Consider the following 26271-nt stretch of genomic DNA (forward strand, 5'->3'; position numbering starts at 1 on the left):
TATTTGTATTCAGCATTTTTGATGTAACATGGAAATGCAATTAAGAATTACAGCAGTGTGAAGAATTCCATGAGTCATTTACCGCAGGATCCTAGAATGAAAGCAAATTATATTGCACTCCATACCATTTCAGCACCATTAAAACAAGCAGTAATTTAAAGTTGCCTATTCATTCAACACATTAATCTTTGCACATAATTTCTGGGAGTCAAGCAATGGCATAACTACATAATTCCATGGCTTCCAATTCAATTTTAACAAACTGTATAAACCACAGTTTGTCACTTCAGATAACACTAAATTGTTGGTAAGTTTCCTCTGTTGACCTGTTACCTAAATAGACACACAATGTTTTAATATCCTTTTCGGTCCATCCTTTAAAAACTTCATTTGACATGGAAAGCATAGAAACATGAATATATTTTGCAAATCTAGCCAATGGAATTTCCATTTTGAATGCCCTTTCATTACTATTTGAATTCCAGATTGTTTCCAATGCAGCAAGAAAGACAGATAAGAACTTCTTCAGCCAGCATCTCAATGCAAGACTTATACAATTATTTTCTTGGGGGCAATTGTTACTCAACAGTCTTTTTTCTTCTGTATATAAGAATGGACTTTTAACCAACTATCAATCTCACGACAAATCCCATCAACAGAGAAAACTGTGAAGAAATATAAAGGCAGGAACACTCTCCAGTGTCAGTAAGCAAGATTAGGTACAGTCTTCTGGCTATACTGTTGGGATCATTTATCAGTGATTCATATGCTTGTATATAGTGTCCATTTATCCAAGGTGACCTCTTAAATCCAAATTCAAGGCATTTTAGAACAGTAATGAATTTTCAATTAGGTATGCCTTGCCTGCGAAGGGCTTCTTTATGCCCTTTTGCAAATAAATAGATGGAAGTTATTCTGCAATGTTATTTTGTAAAAAAAAAAAAAAAAAACAAAGATCATGAAATTTTGGGAATTTAATGTGACAATGCGTTGAAGTCTCATGAGATTCGCACCGTAAGATTTTGCTTAAAATTTATGGTTCAATGGAAACTGTCTAAGGGTACTTCAGAAATCTTCAACTCTGTAGGCACAGAGTGAAAAAGGTCAGTTACATATTAAGAAATTGCTTTCAAATGCCCGATCTGCATCTCTTCTATAATCCAAACAGCTACTTTTTAAAGTCAATAGGTTGCTTATGTCTATGTCTGTAGCTTCATAAATTCAATCAGGTGTTCAATCCATTGACTAAATGGAGTCATACATTTCACTTGTAGAAATAAGTATAATGAAATATGGGACCTTCAGAATACAGTAAGTTTAAAAAAGGGTATAAATGTACAGAAATATATATGTACTTCAATAAGATTTGCATTTGATAAATTTGCATTAGATATATATTGAAATTGTGATTATTTTATATATTTTTCTTTGTCATATTTTTTTCACTTTTTTGTTTTGTTAACTTTAGGGGTTTTTTTCTCTTTGACAATGTATAGTATCATCATCACTACTATTTTTGTATAGTGATCACCATCACTAATATAGTTTTATTTTATGAAATAAAATATAATAAAGTCAAAAGAAAGTCTACAGAAAGGAACCACAGCCCTATACATGTATCACTTGCCCTTGATAAAAGATTATGATTTCACTACTGCCTGTTATAACTGAAGGCTTCAAGGACTATAGAGATTGGAGAACAGAGCAATGTGGTATTATTCTCAAGACATGAAAGTAGATATATGTAAGCAAAGTAGGTTTTAATGTTGTTATTTCTTGGCTGCATAAACGAAGCCTGATATGGTTCTGTAAAGAATATCCATGCTTTAACACTTCCATCCTATACCGTTTCTGTTGTCAGCTCATACACACTATTTTCAGCATTTTGGTGCAAACCAACCTTGCTGTGATGTTTTGCAATGCCAGCACTAGGCGACGGGTCACAATTGGACAGTTGTCCAGTTAGCATTTGCCATCCTCAATGTTTGTCTCCTCACAGAGCATCTTGCTCAGAATGGGTCTTTTTTTTTTTTTAAGGGCACTACAAACCAGCCCAAAAGGGCACTACAAAACTCTTATCTGGATCAGGGGAATGGAAGGAGAAAGAAGAAATACCGCAACAAAGGATACTGAACATGACTAGCTTTTCATTAAAATTGCCTCCTGTAAGATAAATGTAAATTATGGAAGGAAGAAATGAAACTACATTTTTAACATTTTATTTTAAACCCTAGCCCCAGGAAACTACATTAGGCTGAGATCATTCAACAATTACTTATTTATTGAATATATATGCTACCCATGGGCAATATATATATATATATATATATTTGCCCATAGGGCAAGTCGAATGATGCTGTCCTTTGAAATGATTTTCAGAATAATTTGTATACAGCTACTGCAAAAGCTCCATTACAAATTTACACAATTCATTAGTCCTTAATTGTATGCCAAAGTATGTCAACTAAACCATGCTAATCCCATGTATGTACAGCTTGCAATCAGGATGCCACTTCCAAATGGATATTCCAAGAGGGCAAAAACAGTTTCCCCGTAATTTTTAAGCAAAGTGATTATTTCACCAGGACAGATAAGGTGGAGGGCCTTCTGCTGTCTAGCTTGGCCTCGGAAGTGTCTTCTTGGTAGCAACTCCTACGCTTTGGAACATTCTTCCTCCTGAACTTTGATAAGCTACTATCCATCTAGCTTTCTAGAAAGCCTTGAAAAGCTGGCTCTTATGTCAAACACTGTAGCAGAGCCTGATAAAGTTATTATTGATATGTGTGGGGTGTTGTTTTGGGAGGAACTGGCAGGTTTTATGTGTTTTTATGACTTTTGATGTTTGAAAGCAGACCAAAATTATGGTCCATAACAAGGGTGGCTTTGTGTCTTTTAAATAAATAAAAGCACACAAGCCCACATAGTTTTCGATAGCTATCATTAATAAGAATCGATAAAGTGTTGAGATATATCGGAGTCTTCGGAGAAAAGCGGCATACAAGTTGAACAAATAAATAAATATATAAAACTTTCATATGGCACTGCCGCATGCAGACTATCCTTCCATCCTTCCCTCCAACATGACACATTTGTAATACTTGGTATTCGGCAGCAAGTTTGACTATTGATAGGATAGTTATTATACTTTAATTTATTTAAAACACCCACAAACACCACTCAATTTTTAAGAAATGGGGGAGGAGGCCATAAACAACGGTGCATAGGGAGCAAATGCAGCACACAAATGAGCAGGAACCAGACAAGGGTCACCTAAACCAAAATAAGTTCTGCTTCAAATACTATATGATTATACTGGAACTGAAACCCTATGTTGTTTTCCAACTATGTTGTCCTTCATTCCATTTTTTTGCCTGCACAATTTACCATTCAAGATTTCAGACTATATAAAAGAAGGTTCATATTCACTGTTACCTGGAATATTAAATTGATAATAATCAGGGTCTTCCGATTCTTCTTTAACTGTTACCATCTCGAGTCCTGAAATAAAAACAATTAATATTCCATTTACATGGGTAATTAGGAATCTAAATGAATGCTCATCCTTTGCTGTTTCATATGCTTTAAAAAAAAATCAACACATTCTGAGTTAACTGCAATTAACATGTTAAAGCCCAAGTTTATGCAACAAATGGACACTCAACAATGTCAATATAAGATAACTGATTATGTGCCATTGAAGTCAGTGCTGACTCTTTTTTAAAAAAAGTTTTTTATTTTTTTATAAGGAATTGTTATTTTCAAAAGAAACAGAAATGCGTACCAGAATCTTCATTGGGCTCAGTCTTCACCTGAATGGAAGGGCAACTAGACAAACAGAGAATAGACAATTCTCGGTGAGTATAATATATCATATGAATTTATTTTGTTGTTTCATTCAACTAAATTAGCACTTACTAGGCTAACTGGCTGTCCAGGATGCTAAAAGAAATATTCCTTCCAGACTTCCTATGCTTAGAAGGCTTTGAAAGGGCCTTAAAATAGTTATAGCAAACTTTTAGACATCTGATATGCAACTCAATCCAAATTCCTCATTAGATGATTTGCACAAGCCAGTTGTAGGTGTTCTGGCACTAAATTCAAACCCTGATTTTAAACCATAAAATTAAATTTTTAGTGTTAGGGTTGTTATGATAATCTTACAAATCTGTCATCTGTGAATTTAGCTGTAATTCACAGACTTGTGAATTACAGATAAAAGATAGAAGATAAATACTGAATATTGTCACCTCATGCTTTGATACTGGAAAAAATACTATTGTATTGTTTGTAGAAAAACTGTAGGAAAAAAAATAAAAAAGCCATAAAATGATTTATACCTTACAACTGGAGATGTCATCATGTGTGATGAATCTGAAAGACGGCCTGAAAAAAAAAAATGAAAAAAGAATCTAATCACACACACACACACACACTAAAGTGAATACAGAATATAAATGTAATGTAAATGTAAAATAATACAGTTGATGAAGAAAACTCATATTTTTCCTGTCACTATGTAATTGTATAGAACTTTTACAGTTCCATTTAGCATCGATAGCTCTTGATTGTGTTAAAAAATATCTGGACTATCCACTTTTATCTCTCTGTAAATTCATTCAGAATTTTGTCAGGAGAATTTTGTACCTCCACCCAAATTCTAATGGTAATATTGTGTCATGGTAATATTATTCAAGGCTCTATTCCTTCCAAATTATCATTACTGAAAATTTTGATAGCATATATTTTTTCAATATGAATAAGCAACTGCAAAATCTTAGAAAGAGATGTGTTGCAACATGTAGGAGATGTACAAAAAGCACTTTTTAAAAAATTATGTCATTCGCAGGGTCCAGCAGCTACTTCAGAAGCAATACAGCACTGACATACATATAGGAATAGGAATATTCCTTATTGGCCAAGTGTGATGGGACACCCAAGGAATTTGTCTCCAGTGCATATATACAAATGTATATACAGATGTATAGGGAATAAGTTGTGAAACAGCCAGGCTAACTTTGCAAATATGACAGTTTCTTTGATTATCTGAAAAGAGGTGCTGTAATGCTTATGCACAAAGTCTTCCTCCCACTCTACCCAGGCTTTCCACAGTCATACATTTTAAGGTCTGTAATATCTGAGACAATTACCATACATAGCTTCTCAACAATAGGATTTGTTTTACTATAAGAGACTACCCAAAATAAATTTATGCATGAGATGTCGGGGGGGGGGAGCAGGGGTGGCGAAACCAGGAAAATTATTCTGGTCTCACAAAAACTAGAACTTTCAGTATTGTACACTTCTTTTCAGGTATCAACTTATGTTAAAAAAAACTACAGAAATATAATTGGTACTGTATAGAAAATGATTTTTTTAATTTAGATCAAATTAAGACTCACCTAAATGTTTCTTTGGCTCAAGGAAAGGCCTACATAAAGAAAGAACAAATTCTATTATTCTACAAGTTCTATTTATAAACATGATAATGGCATTAAGAGGGTTCAGATCACATCTTCAATATTTTCTCCATATTTCCTACAACCAATGTTACAAGGTCCATTTTGGACCATAGAAGGAAGATGAAGGAATGGTGGAAATAGTATCATAAACAAACATATCTGATTCACAGCTGAATGATATCATTTCTGTTTTAGAAAGGAAATTTCCAAACTATTACAAATTAATTTAAAGCTTTATAGAGAAGTCTTGGTGATTCTGTTTTTTTTTTTTTTTTTAATTTGATTTATATGCCGCCCTTCTCCGGAGACTCAGGGCGGCTTAGAGTGCATTAAGCAATAGCCTTCATCCTTTTGTATATTTATACAAAGTCAGCTTATTGCCCCCACAAACTGGGTCCTCAATTTACCTACCTTAGAAAGGATGGAAGGCTGAGTCAACCTTGAGCCTGGCGAGATTCGAACCTTCAGTAATTGCAGACAGCTGGTGTTAAATTACAATGCATTAGTCTGCTGAGCTATCCAGGCTCTTTGATTCTGTGAAATCACTGTTCTTTACTAAAATGTTCCTCTTTTCCAATGCCAGAACAATTGATTTCTTAGAAGTTTCTAACCGCTACTGAATTATCTGAAGAGAAAAAATATGTAGTGATAATGATCTGTCCTCCTCATAAAAGCATCCGATCTATTCCCAAATTTGGTCTTTTGAACTAGGAAGGATATGTTCTTCCTGGGAAGGGTTGCTCTCCAGGAATCTGCATAGGTTTGCATGGGAGTCTGTTTCTACATGGGAACAGCTATCCTGCTAGAAAGTTAAATGGCTTTAATAATCCATATTTACACTTTATTATGCAAAGTGATTTAAGAACATTTTGCTGCAAGCTCTAAGTATCTCAGGAAATAGAAAACGAAATTCAGTTTGTACCTTTTGATGACAAATGAGATCCCAGATTTGTTCTCCAAAATCCACTTCAGTGTTGTGACATCATAGCTGGAGGGATGCTTAAAAGCAAGTCCTTCTGGAAGCCCATGTACTATCAAAGCAGATGGATCCCTCTGAATCTTATCATATGGCACAGGAACTACTGTTGATTTTCCTAAAGCTTTACCTAGATAGGAGAAAATCAATTTGTACCAATGAGGTAACATTTCTGTTCGTAAAACAACAAAACAATAGCAAATGTGTCGTTTTCTTTGATGCGTGAACTTGTTCTGAAACAAAAATCAGCCAATAATTCTTTCTATGTAGATGAAATAAATAGTTTAACTACTCACTAGCCTCAGGTCTCCAATGGAGCTCTCTGATCTGGCACTGTGAACATAACTAATTATCCACACAGACTACTGGCTTTCTTTTTCTTTTTAAATGAGCAGCTGGTATACTTCAAAGGAAAGCCTCACCCTGTAGCATCATCTTTATTTATTATTATGACATGCCTTCTCTGTAGCATCTCCCACATTATGAAACTCTCTCTTCAAAGGTGCATTTAGCCTCTATGTGATTATAAGCATTCTGTATGCCCATAAGCATTCCAAGGCTTAATTATTTTAGTGAGCTTTGACCCCTAGTTATCCTTTGTGGAAGCATTTATCATCTATATTTGATTTTGTGGGGTTTAGTTATAAATTTCGTGAATGAGGCAGATAAAGATTTTAAGTCAATCCTAAAAGCAGGGGGGGTTGGGAGGGAGTACAAGTTGAATCTGTGTGTAGACATATGCATATCAGCACACTTTCTCTACAGGAACTCAGCAAACGTGCATATATTACCTACAGTGGGGCAAAAAAGTATTTAGTCAGCCACCAATTGTGCAAGTTCTCCCACTTAAAAAGATGAGAGAGGCCTGTAATTGTCATCATAGGTAAACCTCAACTATGAGAGACAAAATGAGAAAACAAATCCAGACAATCACATTGTCTGATTTGGAAAGAATTTATTTGCAAATTATGGTGGAAAATAAGTATTTGGTCAATATCAAAAGTTCACCTCAATATTTTGTTATATATCCTTTGTTGGCAATGACAGAGGTCAAACGTTTTAAGTCTTCACAAGGTTGGCACACACTGTTGCTGGTATGTTGGCCCATTCCTCCATGCAGATCTCCTCTAGATCAGTGATGTTTTGGGGCTGTCGCTGGGCAACACGACTTTCAACTCCCTCCAAAGGTTTTCTATGGGGTTGAGATCTGGAGACTGGCTAGGTCACTCCAGGACCTTGAAATGCTTTTTACAAAGCCACTCCTTCGTTGCCCGGGTGGTGTGTTTGGGATCATTGTCATGCTGAAAGACCCAGACACGTTTCATCTTCAATGCCCTTGCTGATGGAAGGAGGTTTGCACTCAAAATCTCACGATACATGGCCCCATTCATTCTTTCCTGTACACGGATCAGTCGTCCTGGTCCCTTTGCAGAGAAACAGCCCCAAAGCATGATGTTGCCACCCCCATGCTTCACAGTAGGTATGGTGTTCTTTGGATGCAACTCAGCATTCTCTCTCCTCCAAACACGACGAGTTGTGTTTCTACCAAACAGTTCTACTTTGGTTTCATCTGACCATATGACATTCTCCCAATCCTCTTCTGGATCATCCAAATGCTCTCTAGCAAACTTCAGATGGGCCCGGACATGTACAGGCTTAAGCAGGGGGACACGTCTGGCACTGCAGGATCTGAGTCCCTGGCGGCGTAGTGTGTTACTGATGGTAGCCTTTGTTACGTTGGAGGTCATTCACTAGGTCCCCCCGTGTGGTTCTGGGATTTTTGCTCACCGTTCTTGTGATCATTTTGACCCCACGGGGTGGGATCTTGTGTGGAGCCCCAGATCAAGGGAGATTATCAGTGGTTTTGTATGTCTTCCATTTTCTAATTATTGCTCCCACAGTTGATTTCTTCACACCAAGCTGCTTGCCTATTGCAGATTCGGTCTTCCCAGCCTGGTGCAGGTCTACAATTTTGTTTCTAGTGTCCTTCAACAGCTTTTTGGTCTTCACCATAGTGGAGTTTGGAGTGTGGCTGTTTGAGGTTGTGGACAGTTGTCTTTTATACTGATAACAAGTTCAAACAGGTGCCATTAATACAGGTAATGAGTGGAGGACAGAGGAGCCTCTTAAAGAAGAAGTTACAGATCTGTGAGAGCCAGAAATCTTGCTTGTTTGTAGGTGACCAAATGCTTATTTTCCACCATAATTTGCAAATAAATTCTTTCCAAATCAGACAATGTGATTCTCTGACAATGTATGATTCTAACCAAGATTAGTGTGTAAGGTTTTGGGGGGGACATTTCTGCTTTTTCCTCAAATTGCATCTTTGAGTTTTGAATGGAGCAGTCAAATTCAGTTTTTTTCATCACATCAAATTTGGTCCTGTTCTGTTTTCATAGAATTAACCTGCTGAAATCAATGTAGAGACCGAGATTTTTTTAACCTAAGTTCTTTCCAACATTCTGCTGGTTTGGAAATAATAAAAAGCATGCTCAAGAACTAATTCATTATGATATTAGTTATAATGAGGTTAACTTTATGTACAATGTATATTTTATTTATATAGGAATTTATAAAATGCCTTTACTGTATAGTTCTTAAAAGGAATAAAACTGACTATATATACCTAGTTAATTAATACCAATCCCATGAAACAGACAGCAACTCGCATTCATCACTGAATTAGAATTCAAATCATGCGTTCCATCTTGATGGTTTAACTGCCTTCCTCAAATCAAAATCAACTGCATTTAAATCTAGAATGAGAAACATCACAGTTCTGCTCTGAAAAGCAATTTGCATTTAAAATTAAATATTTACCATAGCAAATACAGAAATAATCCTCCACAGACTTCCTGAGAGCTTCCATTTCCACAACATCCACAGTCATTCTGTTATCAAGAGAGGATGATTTTGTCTTCTGCAATTCTACAGCTTTTGCCTCTTCGTTAATACCTAGGAAGAAATTATGAAATCTGAAACTATTCATAAACTAATTTAAATCACGAGTCTATCCATATATTAAGACCTTTCTCAGACATCCCATTCCTTGTGTTCACACCACCTTGCCACAATAATAGCAATAGCACTTAGACTTATATACTGTTCCATAGTGCTTTAGCGCCCTCCCTAGGTGGTACAGAGTCAGCATCTTGCTCCCAAACAATCTGGGTCCTCATTTTATCAACCTCGGAAGGATGGAAGGCTGAGTCAACCTTGAGCTGGTCAGGATTGAACTCCTGGCAGTGGGAATGCAGAGGTAGCCTGCAATATTGCATTTTAACCACTGTGTCACCATGGCTCTATAAAAATAAATCATATAAAATAAATTTTCTTACACAACCAGCATTGTTGAATTAGATATCTAGGAATACAGTTGTTTGGGAAAAAGGCATTATTTAGAAACACTACTTGCATTATGGGTTTGATACTACTTTGAGGAACTTCTGTAAATTATCATTACATATTTTTTTTTTTTTTTAAATTTGATTTATATGCCGCCCTTCTCCGAAGACTCAGGGCGGCTTACAATGTGCTCAGCAATAGCCTTCATCCTTTTGTATATTTATACAAAGTCAGCTTATTGCCCCCACAACTGGGTCCTCATTTCACCTACCTTAGAAAGGATGGAAGGCTGAGTCAACCTTGAGCCTTGGCGAGATTCGAACCCTGCAGTAATTGCAGGCAGCTGGTCTTAATAAGCTTAATAACAGGGTGCTTTAAACCCCTGTACCACCAAGGCTCTATATGTAATGTATGACTAATTTTTTATATATAATTTTCAGAAGATTTTTTTTGGGGGGGGTTCACTTTTTAGAGAAAATATGAGATACCAATATTCTGTTTCTGAAAACCCACTAATTGGACATTTTTCCAATGTCCTTAACAACCCATAATCTAAGCATGTCAATTGTTCATTCCTCACTGGTCCTCTCAATACTCAGCACCATAGTTTGCAATTATAGTAAGACATATTATATTGCCCTACTTTCTGTTGGGGGGAAAGTATAATGCTACTAAATGCATAGTCTGTTCCCTTCTGCTACAGAAAATGGTCACATGAATGTTGCATGAATGTTCTCAAAATAGCCCACCTTATTTGTTTACAGTATTACTAGACATAAAAGGAATGTTACATGAGCAAAAATGTTTATGTGCAGATTCTAATCAACTGCACAAGTAAGTTAAGAAGTCTGTGAACTTCTGATTCAGACTTACAATACTTTACAAAATCCTTCTGAAAATCTTTTCTCGTATTGACGAAGGCTCTTCCTCTCTCAGTGCCCACCACAAACACATCTGTTTCATACACAGCAATGCAGGCAACCTCTGCCTTAGACTTGGCAAGCTCTTTGCACTATGGAAATAAAAGGTCGCCATTTAGAACTGTAACAGCAAGGCCTAAGATTTAATATGAAAACGTATATATACTCTCTTTTAATATTTTTTCCCTCTCTGGCACTGCTTTATTTTTTAAAACCACAACTACAGCCTGTTCTGCAAAGAGAACCTTTTCACAGAAAAAACCTGCACAATCTGAGACCTCTACAAACAACATGAAAGTGTTCCAGCAATAAAAGAATGTGACAACTTATCTACAGTACTGCTGTAGGTGCTAGATCAGATACAGTATTCCTCTTTATTCACTTTTACTGGTTTCTTAACATCAAGAATATAGTAAAAGATAGAATTGCATAATTAATATTTATTTATTTACCATATTTATATGCCCACTCATCTCACAAAAATGTGACTGTGGGCAGTGTCATACCTGGAAGCCATATTATCTGTGTGCCTTGGGGATCCAGGCCTGCCACAATCATACTGTGGGAAGTTGGGAGGGGGGATTGCATGAGTCAAGTAGAGATAGCCATAACAAACTTCTCTAAGAGAAGTTCAAGGCCATGGTGTCCGGCAGCTGTGCAAAAAAGAAATTGGAGGATGTCTTCTGTTCGGGAAAGAACTGATTGGAACTGTGTGGACATGTGGGAAAGGTCTTGAACTCTCTTGTGGGTGAGAAGCTTTCAGATTTGGTTTTCCCAGATGTGCCAATATGACATCTCTAATGAAAGTTAGTTTTGAAGAACTTTCAAGCCTTGGAGTTTAATTTCGTTGGGGGTGTTACTTGGAACCCTGACAGGCAACATATAGCAGTGAAAAATAACCCATTTTACTGAAATAATGTTATAGGCATTAACAATGGCAGTTCTTAAACTGAAATTTGAAAATTAAATTTAGCCACTTCCAATTTTTTGGAAATTGGAAATGTTTTAGAAATCCAAGTACAATTTCTAAGGGCTTTTGTTTAATTAGTGGTGCAGACAAACCAAATGAAGGAGCCTAATTACCTGCTGTTTCTCTAGCAAAGACACATGTGACACAAGAGGAAACGTTCTGAAAAACCAAAGTCCTTTTCGAACATTAAACTGGCAGTGTTTGACTACCACTAGTCACATGAGGGTCCTGATAAGAACCGATTGTTCATATTCACATGCCTACACTGGGGAAACAACATGACTCAAAGTAGAGGCACTAAGTAAATGTCCCAAATTTTATATTTTCATTGCCAAATTTGAGGGATTATAAGAGAGACTAGTTAAAGCATGTATGAAGCAACTATCATTCAAGATGTCAAGGAGGATGAGAAGGGAAACATTTTTCTTTTGTTTCTTGTAGCTGAGAATTATTGACTTACAAACCACATCCACCTGGAATGAAAAAGGTTCTATACAGGAGAAATGAAATACTGTTGGTTTCTGTACTGAGTCAGATGAGTAACTCTGCTTCCTATTTTCCCCTCTACAGATACTCCTTGACTTACAACCACAACTGAGCCCAAAATTTGTGTTGTTAAGTGAGAAATTTGATAAGTGAATTTTGCCCCGTTACGACTTTTCTTGTTACATTTGTTAAGTGAATCACTGCAGTTGTTAAATTAGTAACACGATTTAAGTGAATCTGGCTTTCCTATTGACTTTGCTTGTCAGAAGGTTGCGAAAGGGGATCCCATGGCCCCGGGACACTGCAAATGCCATAAATATAAACCAGTTGTCAAGCATCTGAATGGATATTACATGACTATGGGGTTGCTGCAATGGTCATAATTGTGGAAAATGGTCATAAGTCACTTTTTTCAGTGCCATTATAATTTCGAACGGTCACTAAATGAACTGTTGTAAATTGAGGACTACCTGTACAATACTCCGATGCAATGTTAGGAAACAATGGTCTAGACTGTCAAATATTTCTAGTCTGTTTTGCAAATGAATTGATGATTAAAGAGAAACAGACAAACATATATAAAAAAGTCCCTGGAGATATAAGCTCTGTGGGAAAAGTCACAGTACAGATCAGTGGTGGGTTTCAAATTTTTTTACTACCGGTTCTGTGGGTGTGGCTTGGTGGGCGTGGCATGGCTTGGTGGTGTGGCTTGGTGGGTGTGGCAGGGGAAGGATACTGCAAAATCCCCATTTCCTCCCAATCAATTGGGAGGCAGAGAATAGATGGGGCCGGAGCCAGTCAGAGGTGGTATATACCAGTTCTCTGAACTATTCAAAATTTCCGCTACCAGTTCTCCAGAGCTGGTCAGAACCTGCTGAAACCTACCTCTGCAGCAGATTCATATTGTATCTTACCATTGACTCAAGGGCTGACATGAGAAAGGTAACCACCATTCTGCTTTCAGACGAGTCCTCATCATGGCTGGATGCTGCTGCTGCTGCCGCCATTGCTGCTTGAGCCATTTTTGCTACAAACAGAGAAGAAAAAACTGTATTGTGAGTCAAAATTATACCTGAATGGAAGGAAATTATTTACCCTCCTATAAGACAATCACACACACACATACACACGCACACACACAGTGAGAACCACATTACAGAAGATGATTTGGGAGATGAGCTACGGTTTATTAATGAAAATCTTAAAAGTCACCCAATAAATTTACTGGAGCAGGGACAATTATCAGTTGAGCCACTTGTTTTCCAAATCTTTCCCCATTTTTCTCATTAGACATTTGGAACAAAGGATTACCACCCACTATAAAACAGGCAATTCCACGCCTACCAATTATGGCACAAAGAAAAGGTGATGCAAAATTAAAGCCCTCCCCCTCTTTATCGTCTTTGTTGTTCTCCCATCTTCTTCTTCTAAGACCACGGATAGCCTGGCTGAAAGCAACCACTGAACAGCCAAAGTGATTTTGTGGTCAAGAAAAACTCCACTAAGATATTAGATTTGTTAGAAATTCATGTTACACCCATTCCTTATTTAGCAACCAAGGTTCATTCCAAACACTAGGTCTTTAAAGTGAAATGGTAGCTAAGTGAATATCATGATAGCCTAGGCATGAATGCAACTCAGCTCACAACTTTACTTCAGCGTTCCATGCTCAATTTTTTTAGCCTTCATGAAGCAGTTGTAACATATACATTCAACTCCTTTCATTCTAACCATTTTTGCCATAAAAATACACTGTATTAATAATTATTTTTCAGTCTTTGAAAAATAATTATTTTTCAATCATAAAAGATTGTCATAAAAGATTATGACAATTTAAAAGTTATATTTTTTAAGCTTTGGTTTAATGCATCATTTTTAACAAGCAGCCTAAATAAAAAGAAACAAAAAAGGTTAAATGGAAACTGTGTTTGAAAAGTTGGTTTATTATCTAAGTAAAAAATTAGGCATAATAATTTACAATTACAGTACCAGCAAACATTAAATTATCTATAAATTATCTATTTTTCTTTGTTCTTGGAAAAATTAGATACACTGATATGATGGCTGATGGCTGAGGATTGGCTGGGTCTTCTAGTCCTGTGGATGGGGAAAGTGATGGGAAGGAAAGCAAAGTTGAGGAAGGAGTAACTTTCTTAAAGAATCCATTAAGCTTAGTTAGCCCTTTTTTTCTTTTTATATGTCACGGTTACTTTTGAGATTTCATACATTTCCCAATGTACCTTTCCAAAACATTCTAAATTTAGACCCATACTTTCCAATTCTGATAAAATTTTGTTGATATCTTGGATTCCTCTTCTTCCTTTCTTCCACAAAACTTTGTGCTTCCAATTCTTCCTTCAATTCAACTAAACCTTCATTTGAAAGCTCTCCCTCAATGTTGGCTACTATTTTTTTCACATATGCAGTATCAGGCTCTGAATCAAAGAATTTTATGAGTTGACATTTTATTTTCATTTGGGTCAAATCCTTCAAAATTATTTACAAGAACAGCAAAATGTTTTAAAACATTATATCCAAATATGTCACACGTGTTTCACATTAACATCCTGCCATGCTACTTTAACATTTCTCATATAATGGAGGATAGCATAGCCTTTCCAAAATTCATGTAATGTTACCCTATAATCTTCCATTGTAACTATGGCTTTGGCAAATATTACACATATATAGTTATGCCTGGAATATCAGGATGGCTCCTTGATCCATAGGGATTGTGGAGAGGGATTGGTTTTTTTTGGTAGATAAACTGGCTGGAGGTCATCAAGATGTGGGAGATGCTCAGGAGCATTGTCAAGGAACAGAATTTTAAAGGGAATTTTCTTTTGTAAACAATATTTCTTTACTTGATCTATAAAGTGATTTATAAACTAATCCTTGAAACGGACATGGATCACTCACTTTCCAACTAGATCGATAGGCAGCATATGCTTACTTTTGAACAATGGGAGTTATATGATTTCTTGATCAGAAATGCTTCAGCTTGAATCCGGTGACATTTCTGCCTAACAGAAAGGCTACTCTATCCTTAACTGCTTTACATCTGGACGTTGCATTGGCCTCTTTGTGCATATAGGTCCGCTTTGCCATTTTCTTCCACTATAATTCAGTTTCACCCATGTAGAATATCTGTTCAGGAAAATAATTCCCTATGTTATCATCAAGATCATCCAAAAAATATTTGGCAGCTTCTTCATCAGTGCTTGCAGCTTCACCTCTTGTGTATGTTGTGGTAATTAAAATCTTCACTGAAACCATGGCTGGCAATGAATGTTTTGGTGCACTCACCTCATTTCTATGTGTCTTAGCCTGAATAATAAGATGGTCAATCAGCATCCTCTTTTGTATCTGATCTTTGATCCAAAATATAGCAAGTTTTTCTGTTTTGTGAATCAGGCCTTTTCACTCTTTTATTATAACTTCTTTCATTCCTGGACATCCTTTTCTTATCTTTCAATAGTGGGATGGTGGAATGGGCCAGGCCTTCTTCTCGTACTATAGTATTCACCTTTTTCCTGGCATCATAAGCTTTGATGATCGTCGTCTTAAAACTGAAACTGATGGCTTTCCTTTGCTTCCTGCTATTTCCTTCAGTTGACTCAAGATTCTTTCTCTTTGAAGACATCTTGGTAGAGTATAAATGTGTGTAAACAAATAAATAAGTCAAACACAAAGTATCTTCACTATTTTTCTTTTAACAGGCCATCAAAACCAAGGGCATAATGTTCACACTATGATTTAGCATCCTTGCTATATAGTTACATTGAAGTGTAGATATAAAACACAAACAACCCATTCACAATGTGATTGCACTGTGGTTTTTTTGAAGATTTTGATTACTGTATTGCCCTACTCCAGTAAAGACAAACCTTGGTTGTTAAGTCAAGAATACACCTTTGTGATGGCATCATCCACCTTTTTTGCAGAAGGCTCCTATAGTGGATATTATTCCCCGATTTTACAAAATATATATCTAGCACTACTAAACCAATTTCCCATTCTTTCCTCCCTTTTTGTCCTCTTTTCTTTTGTTTTAGATAAGAGCCAATGTAGTGTAGTAGTTAAGGTGCTGGACTAAGACTAAGATTTGAGAGATCTACGCTCAAATCCGCCATCAATCATAAAAAATCATTGGATAATTTTGGACCTCTCTGATCAGATTGCTGCTCTGGGAGTAAAATGGAGGTTTGCATATAAATCACCCTGAACTTGGAGAAAAGTTAGGATATCATTCTAATAAGTACAGATAGTCCTTGACTTATGAGTGATCACTTAGCAACTGTTCAAAATTCCAACTAACGTCCTGGATTCTATATTCTGAAGCCAGCCCCCGGACTCAACTAATCCTATTTTGGCCACTCAGAAACCATCCTGCATTTATGGCCATTTGTGGAATCCCATGGTCAAATAATCACAATTTATAACTTTTTTTTTTTTTTTACTAGAAGCTGGCATTTACTTCGGGTTTCCAGCAAAAACTGCCCATTTTGGACAATAGATTTGTTTAATGACCATAGATTTGCATAACAAACATGCTGATTCACTTAACAGCTGGCACAAAAAAAATCATAAAATCATATCGGTCACGACAGCCTGTTTAATTACTGGCATGACTTACAACTGTAATTTAGGCTCAATTACGGTCATAAGTCGAGGACTACCTGTAAACAAAATTAGAGTCTGCACAATACTTTGGATTCAATTCAAAATACTTCAGAACATGAAGCAGGACAAATGTAATACCTGTCTGTGATTTATTAATGTACCCATGTTATTTTCCTGGAAAAAAATAAGAGTTGGTTTAATAAGTCGCAGATAGATACTGCATTCCCACCCTGTTACATTCCTTTTTTTTTAAGTCAATTTTTTTACCGTATTTATATATAAATATTTTCAAGACAGTGTATTGTCCGGGCATTCCATTTTACAAAATAATGAAAAAAAAGTAACAGACATACTGATAGTGATAATGATAATACAAGTAATAATTATAACCATATTTATATTAGCTTATTTATGATCATATTGTTATAAATGTTTATATTTTACTTACACATAACAATGATCTTTTTTCATCTAATTTTTACCTCTTATCCCTAACCATTGATAAAACCTATTCCACGTTGAATGCATCTCCTTTATCTTTTATTTTCAATGTCAATCTATCCATCTCTGCACAGTTCAATATTTTCCAAATTATATTTTCATCTGGTGGGTGTTCTCATTTTTCCAATATTGTGCAAATACTATTCTCGCTGCTGTCAATACATGTAGCATTAAGTATATAGTCCCTTTATCATAACTTTCTAGTATTATATCTAACAAAAATATTTCTGGCTTTAAATCTATATGCTGCTTAATCATCTTTTCCAGTCGTGTGTATTTTCGTCCAATATTTTCTTGCTTTCATACATGTCCACCACATATGATAATAGGTACTTGGAGTCTGATTACATTTCCAATATTTGTGGGACATGTTGTTAAACATTTTTGCTAACCTTGCCGGTGGCAAATGCCACCTGTAAAAGATTTTATAAAGATTTTTCTTATATGTAGTAGCCATTGTCCATTTGTAATTTCTATCCCAAAGTTTTTGCCATTTATCTAGTTCTATAGTATGTTACACTCTAAATCATTCTTCCAGATTAAATCTGAAGCGCTACATACTCCGTTATCATGCTCAAAGCAGTAACATTGACAGTATTATCTATTTCTTTCTATAAGATTCTAAGATTCATAATCATGAAGGTTTTTAAGGCAGTACCAATAAAAAGCAGATTTGCCATCTTTCATCCACAAATGCACATCAATATATATTGATATCCCCATCCATATACCATTTTTAGAAACACTCATTATATGTTGTTGGTCTGACCTGTGAGCTTGGCAATTTGGTTGCAAACGTTTCATCACCATTCGAGGCAACATAGTCAGTGCACTTTGAATTGTGCTCATCTGTCAGAACACCTTTAAATACCTTTTTATTGATGCACATTAGTGTGACTGTTGTTTGTTTAGCAACACCTACACTAATTTGCATCACATAAAAAGATATTTAAAGGCCAGTGTTAAGACAGATGAGCACAATTCAAAGCCCACTGATGATGTCTCCTCAAATGGTAACAAAACGTTTGCAACCGAATTGCCAAGCTCGGAGCTTAGACCAACAGCCCAACTACCAACCCAAGCTATTACCATTCAAATAAATTTCAAACACTCCTTATTTTCAAAAGCTAATAAAAGTTCAGTTTTTATGTTCATACCTATTCTCTGCATTATAAGAATTCTGCACAAATAAAATGGAACCTGAAATAACAAAAAAAAAATTGTATCTGAAAAGTGGTATTTTGTACACAAGGCAAGTTTGAAAAGTATTGTTCTATGACTTTTCTAGATTGGGGGGAGGGGTTAGATCTGGGTGCCCCAAAGTGATCAACATCAATTCCCAAGGTTTGATGGAACTATCCAAGGGGTCGATAATATTATTCATAGTATTTTTTGATTAAGGTAGCATTTATGAAATTAGTTTCATATAATACAGGTAACCCTCCACTTGCAACCACAATTGGAACCGGAATTTCAGTTATTAAGAAATGTAGTCATTAAGCAAATCATTACAAGACTAGACCCAATTTTATTACCATTTCTATCAGAGTTGTTAAATGAATCTGGCTTCCCCAAAAATGACTTTGTCATATACCAGCTAGGAAAATCACAAATCCCCATCACATGACCACAAGATTCTGCAAGATGCTAAATGTAAGCCTGTTTCCAAGTACCCCAATTGTGCTCATATGTTCGTAGGGATCGTCGTAAATTCAAGGATGGATTGTAAGTCACTTTTTCCAAGGTTATCTTAACTTCAAACTATTAAACAGTCATAAAACAAGGACTACCTGAAAATATTTGGAGTCCATAAACAATCTGAATAATGGTGAACTGAAAGTTTGGGGACCACTGGGCTAGGCAATGTAATTCTTAATGTGAAGTGTTATGAGTGCTAGACCATACAAATAGCCTAATAGTATATATTGCTGCATAGAATCAGGATCCTGTCATCCTGTTAATGTAATAAACATGTTTGAAAACAAATATGCCTCCCTATTTTATTGCATTTACTTCTTAATCTCATGCATCATTACTCAGATATCCCACTTAATTTAATTATCTTTACTAACAAAACTTATGGCTAGGACTGCAGCATCTAAATATAATGAGATTTGTTTCTAAGTAAATATACTTATGATTGCTCTTTTAATGCTAAGCATCTCTAACATTACAAAGTGAAAAGTCTTTCCAATTGGGACAGTTATAAATACAGTGAAATATATGCATACATAATTCTACTTCCCGCTTTTGTTGTTTGATTTTAAATAATTGTACGTACTATATTTGAAGGCTTCAATATCGACAAAGGATGTTTCAAAAATAGGCAACATATATTTGACTAAATAGTTCAGACGACATCAATACATCAATATGTGGTAGTTTATGGTTTCAATGAGGATTACACAGTCCCATGTTCAAGTTCCTAGTTGACTTAAGAATAGACTGGCTATTTTTTTTTGGGGGGGGGGATGGACGCCCAGAATGTATACTGCCTTGAGCTCTCAGAGGAAAGATATGATATAAATGTAATCTAACAGTAAGTCTTGCTAATTCACTATACTATGTGTTAGGTCCAATAATAGTAGTCTAGCCTCTACACTTAAGTAAACAAAAGGTAAAATTAATCTTTCCCAGCCACTCAACTGAGTAAGGTAAAATGTTCCCCTCTAAGAAAAGCTCTAGAAGGGAATTGAAGAATCCAATTAGAATCTCATGTAAGGACTTAGCAACTTATACCTTTAGGACCTTGAAACTTCAGCCATATTTTTGCCAAGACTGGCCTGAAAATTAACATTATTAAGGCTAGAAATGTAACTTGCTCTACCACATTTGTATAGGGAAGGACCTCTATGAAAAGTAATCCATTTAATCTCAATTAGCCAATGTTAAAAATATACATTTCAAAATAAAGTGTTGCAAACTGTAAAGTGATTTTTTTAAAAAAGAACAGGCAATTAAAATTTTAATAGTGTCTGGAAAATTTTAGTGTGACATATTAAAATATCTATTAAAGTTCTTTCATCTGACAAATTTTCATGTACCTTTATCAAAATGCATGATGCAAATGCAACAAATAAAAACCCTACATAACAAAACATACTAAAATATGGCTAATATTTGAATTAGTTGGAAATCTGGGCAACTCTCACCCTGAAGGTATTCTAGAAGGTCTTAAAGATCTGGCTGTTCTACCAATACCTCAGAGTAGTGGATAGAACTTCTTTGTTAGTTATGTTTGTCACATGCTACATACGTTTGGATATTAGTCCGGATTGCCAACTTATTTTTATTAGTGTCTTTCTATTTATTTTGTTCTATTTGTATTATTTTTATATTGTGAGCCACCCAAAGTTGTCTTGGATTTGGCCAGCACTGAAGTTGAATTAAATGCATAAAATAAAGAGAAAACATGGTCTTGGATAGACTATGAAAAATGTCTTATCTTTTGCCCCAGGTAAAATAGCATTCAGTTGAAAAGTATGCAACATATTTTGGTGAAGAAAAACATATTTTGCATATCTCGTTCAAGAATTTTTGTGTGTATGCATGTCTGTTTGTGCGTGCCTTTGAATCAGTCTTTGACTGCTGAAGACTGCCTGAACTACTCACTCAGTTTTCTTGGCAAGGTTTTTCAGAAGTGGTTTGTCATTGCCTCCTTCCAAGGACTGCAAGAATGAGTGGCACAAGGTCACCCAACTAGCTTTGTGCCTAAGGCAGGACTAAAACTCAGTCTTAGCCTGATACCTTAAGCAGTATACTAAACTGGCTTTCAGCCCAAGGATTTGGGGCACACCAATATTTAAACAGTTTGTGGAATGAATAAAGTTCTCAGGTTTAAAGGAAAAAGATAAAGGGCCAGATGTCCAGAAACTTATTTCAGAATCCTGAAGGTAAACAGAAAACCTCAAAACTTATCTGATCTTCTAATAACAAAATCTATGCTCCATTCCAGTTGAACAAAAAACAATTTGGAATGCCCCTTCTCTATTTGGATTTAGAGCACTGAAGCATTTAAATAACATGTATTAAAAGTATCAAGGGCTACAATGAAGTAGTGCAAACAGAAAAAATGAGGATAAAACCCAATTAGTCAAGTGCATTCTTCAGAAGAGTTTTTTCTTTAAAAAAAACCCTGCTCTAACTAACCTATATGTGTTCCCTAACATCACAAAAATAAATGTTTATTCAAAGCATACTGCTTTCATTGATGTTAGGTGGGTGGGAGGGGATCATGACAAAATTCAAAGGTTTATCTTCAACCAGATAGAGGAAAGGGAGAGAAAGAAAGAGAAGAACCAAGGATCAGAACAAAAACAAATTAGTACTGCTCATCCCTTGTACTTCTGGCAAGGTAAAAAAGGAAGATCAGCTGTGTTTAAAGTAAGTCATTTCCCATTAACAGCATTAATTTGGAGAAGCACAAAGTCAAACACCACCAGCAGTAATACTCCTTTATCTGCAGAACTGAGGTTTGAAGAAAAATGAAAGGGAAATGAGGGAAGTGTGATTAGCTCTAAATTTTCAGCATAAAAAGATCAAGATGATACACAAACAAGAAGCAGTAATTGGACTTCTGAAGAGAAATGCAAAATGGTGCCAGCAGAAAACAGAAGTTATCATAGAAGCAGGAATGAAAATTTAGGCAACAATATTTATATAAACTGGCATAAATTGTGGTGGGGTAGCAAAGGTTTCATTCAGAGGCCTTTCCTAATTAAAGCAATAAAGGGAAAAGATATACAGGTAATCCTAATTTAAGACCACAATTGAGCCCAGAAGTTATGTTGCTAAGAGAGAAATTTGTTAAGTGAATTTTGCCCCATTTAATACTTTTTCTTGCCACATTTGTTAAGTGAAAAACTGTAGTTGTTAAATTAGTAACACGATTTAAGTAAATCTGGTTTCCCCATTGACTTTGCTTGTCAGAAGGTTGCAAAAATTGATCACATGACCCCGGGACACTGCAACCGTCATAAACGTGAATCAGTTGTCAAGTATCCAAATGTAAATCATGTGACCATGGGGATGCTGCAATGGTCATTAAGTATGAAAAATGTTCGTAAGTCACTTTTTTCAGTGCCGTTGTAACTTTGAATGGTCACTAAGTGAACTGTTTTAAATCGAGGACTACCTGTACCATGATTCATTAAAACATTTGAGGACTGGAGGAAAGCTAGGTGGAAAGGCCCATTCTGATATAATTCCTAATCAAATGCACAGCCAAGGGAAAAAAACACGAAAGGTTCCACTCAAAGACCATAAAAAGGAAACAGAAACAAAGATGTACATGAATCTCCCAAATTGGAAATAGGTTAAGGGCAACTACAAAGCTATTTAGAGAATTGGGAATAATATATGTGGAAAATGAAACTTATTTCTGAATGATTATTTATAGGCTGTTATCTATATACTAAAGTAGTGTCTATGAAACTATGCCTGTATTTATTTACATTACCACTTTCTGCCAATAAACTGACAAATTTTTAAAGAATTGACTTCTAGGAACAGAGAAAAGGAGAATCATATTACTCATCTCTTTCCATCCTACATATATGGAAAAAAGCTTTCCATATTAAGAAAAACAATGTAAAGGGAAGACAGTAGAAAAAAGAGAATATGGACAACTGAGGGGGGATATAAATTATTCCTATTTAATTATTTAGTTTTCTGCTTTCTGAACTACATGACCAAAGAAGCTTATAAGGGCCCACATTTATGATTCATTCATATCCAAAATTGGTAATTTTTGTTTAAAATACACTAAAACTCTTACATTTAAAAACCAAGATGATTACAAAAATTGAATGGGTCGCCTCTACTTTTGAGAAAGGAAACAAGATGGGAAAGAGGCTCCATGGCATAGGACCCGGGTACCTTCGAGACCGTCTTCTGCCACCAATAGCCTCCCACAGGCCAGTTCGCTCCCACAGAGAGGGTCTCCTCAGGGTGCCATCGGCCAAGTCATGTCGGCTGGCGACACCCAGGGGGAGGGCCTTCTCTGTGGGAGCCCCAGCCCTGTGGAATGAACTGCCCCCGGAAATTCGTAAGATTTCTGACCTCCGGGTATTTCGCTGCGCACTCAAGACCCTATTGTTCCGCCAGGCTGGGTTAGCAATATAATTTTAAATTGGATGTTTTAAATTTTTGGGGTTTTAAATTAAGCCAAATTTATTTAATATTTTTAAATTATTTTAAATTGATGTTTATTCTGTTTTTAATTAGGCTGTACACCGCCCTGAGTCCTTCGGGAGAAGGGCGGTATAGAAATAAAATTATTATTATTATTATTATTATTATTATTATTATTATTATTATTATTATTATTATTATTATTTCATTTGGCCACTGTAAAATAACCATGTGAAGAAGAAACACAAATACACAGGGAAATAAAGGTTGCAGATTTGTTCTTTTCCTCGTCTTGGGAAAAAATATATGTGGAAGATGTTCATATTCAAATATTCTTTTTTCAGTCAGTTTTAAAAAGAAAATAATAAAGGACCAACCACTAAACGACCATTCATGGTAAATGGTTACAAATACCTCCCTGTTTTATCTGAAATGAAAGTGCTTCATTGCCCTTTCTCAAAATAGGTGTTTTAACTTCCCTTCGGAAAGTTGGCTGAAGAAGCCTTCTCTGGACAATGGAAGAAGAGTTTGAAGAAAACTCATTAAAAATGTCTCCCTGTCCCTTCGGCAAAAAGCCCAAGGCTTCAATGTTGCTGATGATAGTAAAAATAGCATAATACTAAGAGATGGCCCCTCAACCAAATTGGTCACAAAAATTCTGCTACAATAAGGAAAGTGGACATGGAGATAAAAGGAATGAGAAAAAGTAAATGCTCTCGCCTCCATTTCACTTCAAGATTTTTTTACCCAACTGCTCAAGATACATCTCTTTTTCCATATAGAAAGAGTTCAGTCTACTGATTAAGGCATCAGGCTAGAAACCAGACTGTTGAGCTCTAGTCCCATCTTAGCCATGAAAGCTGACTTTGGGCCAGCCACTCTCTCTCAGCCCAATTCACTTTCACATGATTGTTGTGGGAAAAATAGAAGGAAAGAGTACTGTGTATATTTGCTGTCTTGAGTTATTTATAGACATAATAGAGGTGGAATATAAACTTAAAAAAAATAAGTAAGTTTACCCCTTATTAACAGGAACTTAGGTTTGTGAAAGAAAAATAGAATAATTTTTCCAGCACGTTTTTCAGGGGATCCCTTGATTTTCCAGAGGGAACTTCAATAGTTATAATAGTCCTAATTGTGCTTGCTTGCTTCCAGTAAGGCAGCTACATTTTGATGCAAATGCAATATTATCAATTACAATCACTAGGCCATTGGGGGAGCTCCTCGTCAATTTTTCTGACAGTTTACCTTAACTCCTTTCCAAGGGGGCAGTTTCTGAATAATTTATATTAATTATTAGATACAAATAATTTATCTTTATCTCTAGCCCCAACTTTTCAGAAAGAAAAGCTTACTGCTGTTTGAAATCCTTGCATGTGTTATGCTATTTTTCCAGAAAGGACAGGAGTTGAAACTTTTATGTTTAAATGTTTTCAAAACATTACCCTTCCTGAACAACAAGCAGCATCAGTGGGAGGAAAGTTAATTTTGTTTAATTAATTTACTTAACAGTATGGATCCCTCTCTTTGGGCAGAAAAATTCGTAGAGTAGCAAACAGGATTAAAAGGCATATAATTTTTTTTAAAAATCATCATACGGTTTTTATAAAGTCCGTAACAGTATAAAAAACATTATATGCTTACCATAATAATACTATCCCAGACTTTGAAAATGAATCTGCTCAATGGAAAATATAGCTAGTAAGAAGTATGAGGGAAACATTAAATCTATAATTTTTTTTAAAAAAAAACGCGCTTACCACCTTTTTAGTGAAAAAAAAGGAGAAATGGGTTGCTTTTCTAATAAGGAATATACCTTTCCCCACTCTCTCAAAAGCGATCAAATGAAAAAGGGAAAAGGGTTGAGAGGGCCAACTAAACACCTACAGTCACCGTGGTGGGGAACCATGAAAAATCCTCAGATCGCCTCTTTTTTTAAGCTAAGAAAAATCGGCACGAAAAGCAAACAAGGACGACATTCGTTTCCCAGGAAGGGGCTTTTGGGGGGGGGGGGTTGGGAGGAAGATTCCTTTAAAAAAAATAAAATAAAATAAAGCGGAGCAAGCCTTTCCCCACCGAAATAGGCAGAAGTGTGAGAAGGAAAAAAGAAAACTCCCAAGAAGGGGAAAGATCAGGATGATGATAGCCCTCATTAGACAGAAATGAATTAAAATGAATTGTGTGTGTGTGTCCCCCACCTCCACGGAGCCCGTTGTGAGGTAAAAGAGCCAATTAAGTTCCTCGCACGCACCCCCCTCCCCGTCAACCGCGCGAGGGAGGGGCCCTTTCGCCCCCCCCTTCACGCGCCTACGGAAAAATGTCTGAGGAAGTTCCCCTTCACTCCCCCCCCCCTCGCTCGCCCCTCCATGTGGGGGTGAGGAGGGGGAGCGCGAGGAGGAGAAAGAAGCCGCTCGTTCCCCGAGGCCCCCTTCCTCGCCCCCCCCTCCCGAACTCTTCCCCTCCCCCACTCACTCGTCGCTCCGGAGTCGCGGGAGGGGGGGAGGAGGAGGAAGGGGGGAGTAGCCCGTCCCCGTCCCTCCGCGCTTCCACCCTCGCGAAAAAAACAATGCAGGCCGCTCGGCTGAAGCTCCCGGGGGTTGGCCGACTCGGCTCTCCCGCGCTTGGCTTGCTTCTTCGCCTCTTCGATCCTCAAGTCTCGGGCGGCGCGCGGGCCTCAGCTCAACGGCTCACCCTGAACCCAGAACCGAGCAGAAGGTGGGGGGAGGGGGGAGGAGGAGGCTGAATAGGGCGAGGGTGGTCTTTTTTTTTTTTCCCTCTCCTGCTCCTCCAACCCGCCTCTGCGCATGCGTCTTCTCCGCGGGGTTACTTCGGGCAACGTAGTTCTGCCGGAGCCCCTCC

The 26271-nt window shown here is 36.6% G+C and overlaps 1 protein-coding gene across 3 annotated transcripts in view; it reads right to left on the minus strand.

The window, feature by feature from the left end:
• GTF2I (general transcription factor IIi) overlaps positions 1 to 26057 on the minus strand; it is a 74012-nt gene extending 47955 nt beyond the window's left edge. For 2 of the 3 annotated variants that reach the window (XM_070932064.1, XM_070932065.1), the window contains exons 1-10: positions 25885 to 26057; positions 18438 to 18480; positions 13071 to 13183; positions 10654 to 10792; positions 9256 to 9390; positions 6382 to 6565; positions 5400 to 5428; positions 4338 to 4383; positions 3782 to 3825; positions 3433 to 3498 (exon numbers count right to left, since the gene is read on the minus strand). In XM_070932064.1, coding sequence (XP_070788165.1) covers positions 3433 to 3498; positions 3782 to 3825; positions 4338 to 4383; positions 5400 to 5428; positions 6382 to 6565; positions 9256 to 9390; positions 10654 to 10792; positions 13071 to 13183; positions 18438 to 18450 — 769 coding nt within the window. In that variant the 5' untranslated portion in view covers positions 18451 to 18480; positions 25885 to 26057. The remainder of the gene's footprint in view (positions 1 to 3432; positions 3499 to 3781; positions 3826 to 4337; positions 4384 to 5399; positions 5429 to 6381; positions 6566 to 9255; positions 9391 to 10653; positions 10793 to 13070; positions 13184 to 18437; positions 18481 to 25884) is intronic. The other variant, XM_070932063.1, reaches the window with a different exon arrangement.
• Positions 26058 to 26271: the final 214 nt, after the last annotated feature.

Source organism: Pituophis catenifer, unplaced genomic scaffold (genome assembly GCF_029215685.1).
Source record: "Pituophis catenifer annectens isolate HBS135680 unplaced genomic scaffold, rPitCat1.0.hap2 SCAF_1, whole genome shotgun sequence".
NCBI lineage: Eukaryota > Metazoa > Chordata > Lepidosauria > Squamata > Colubridae > Pituophis > Pituophis catenifer.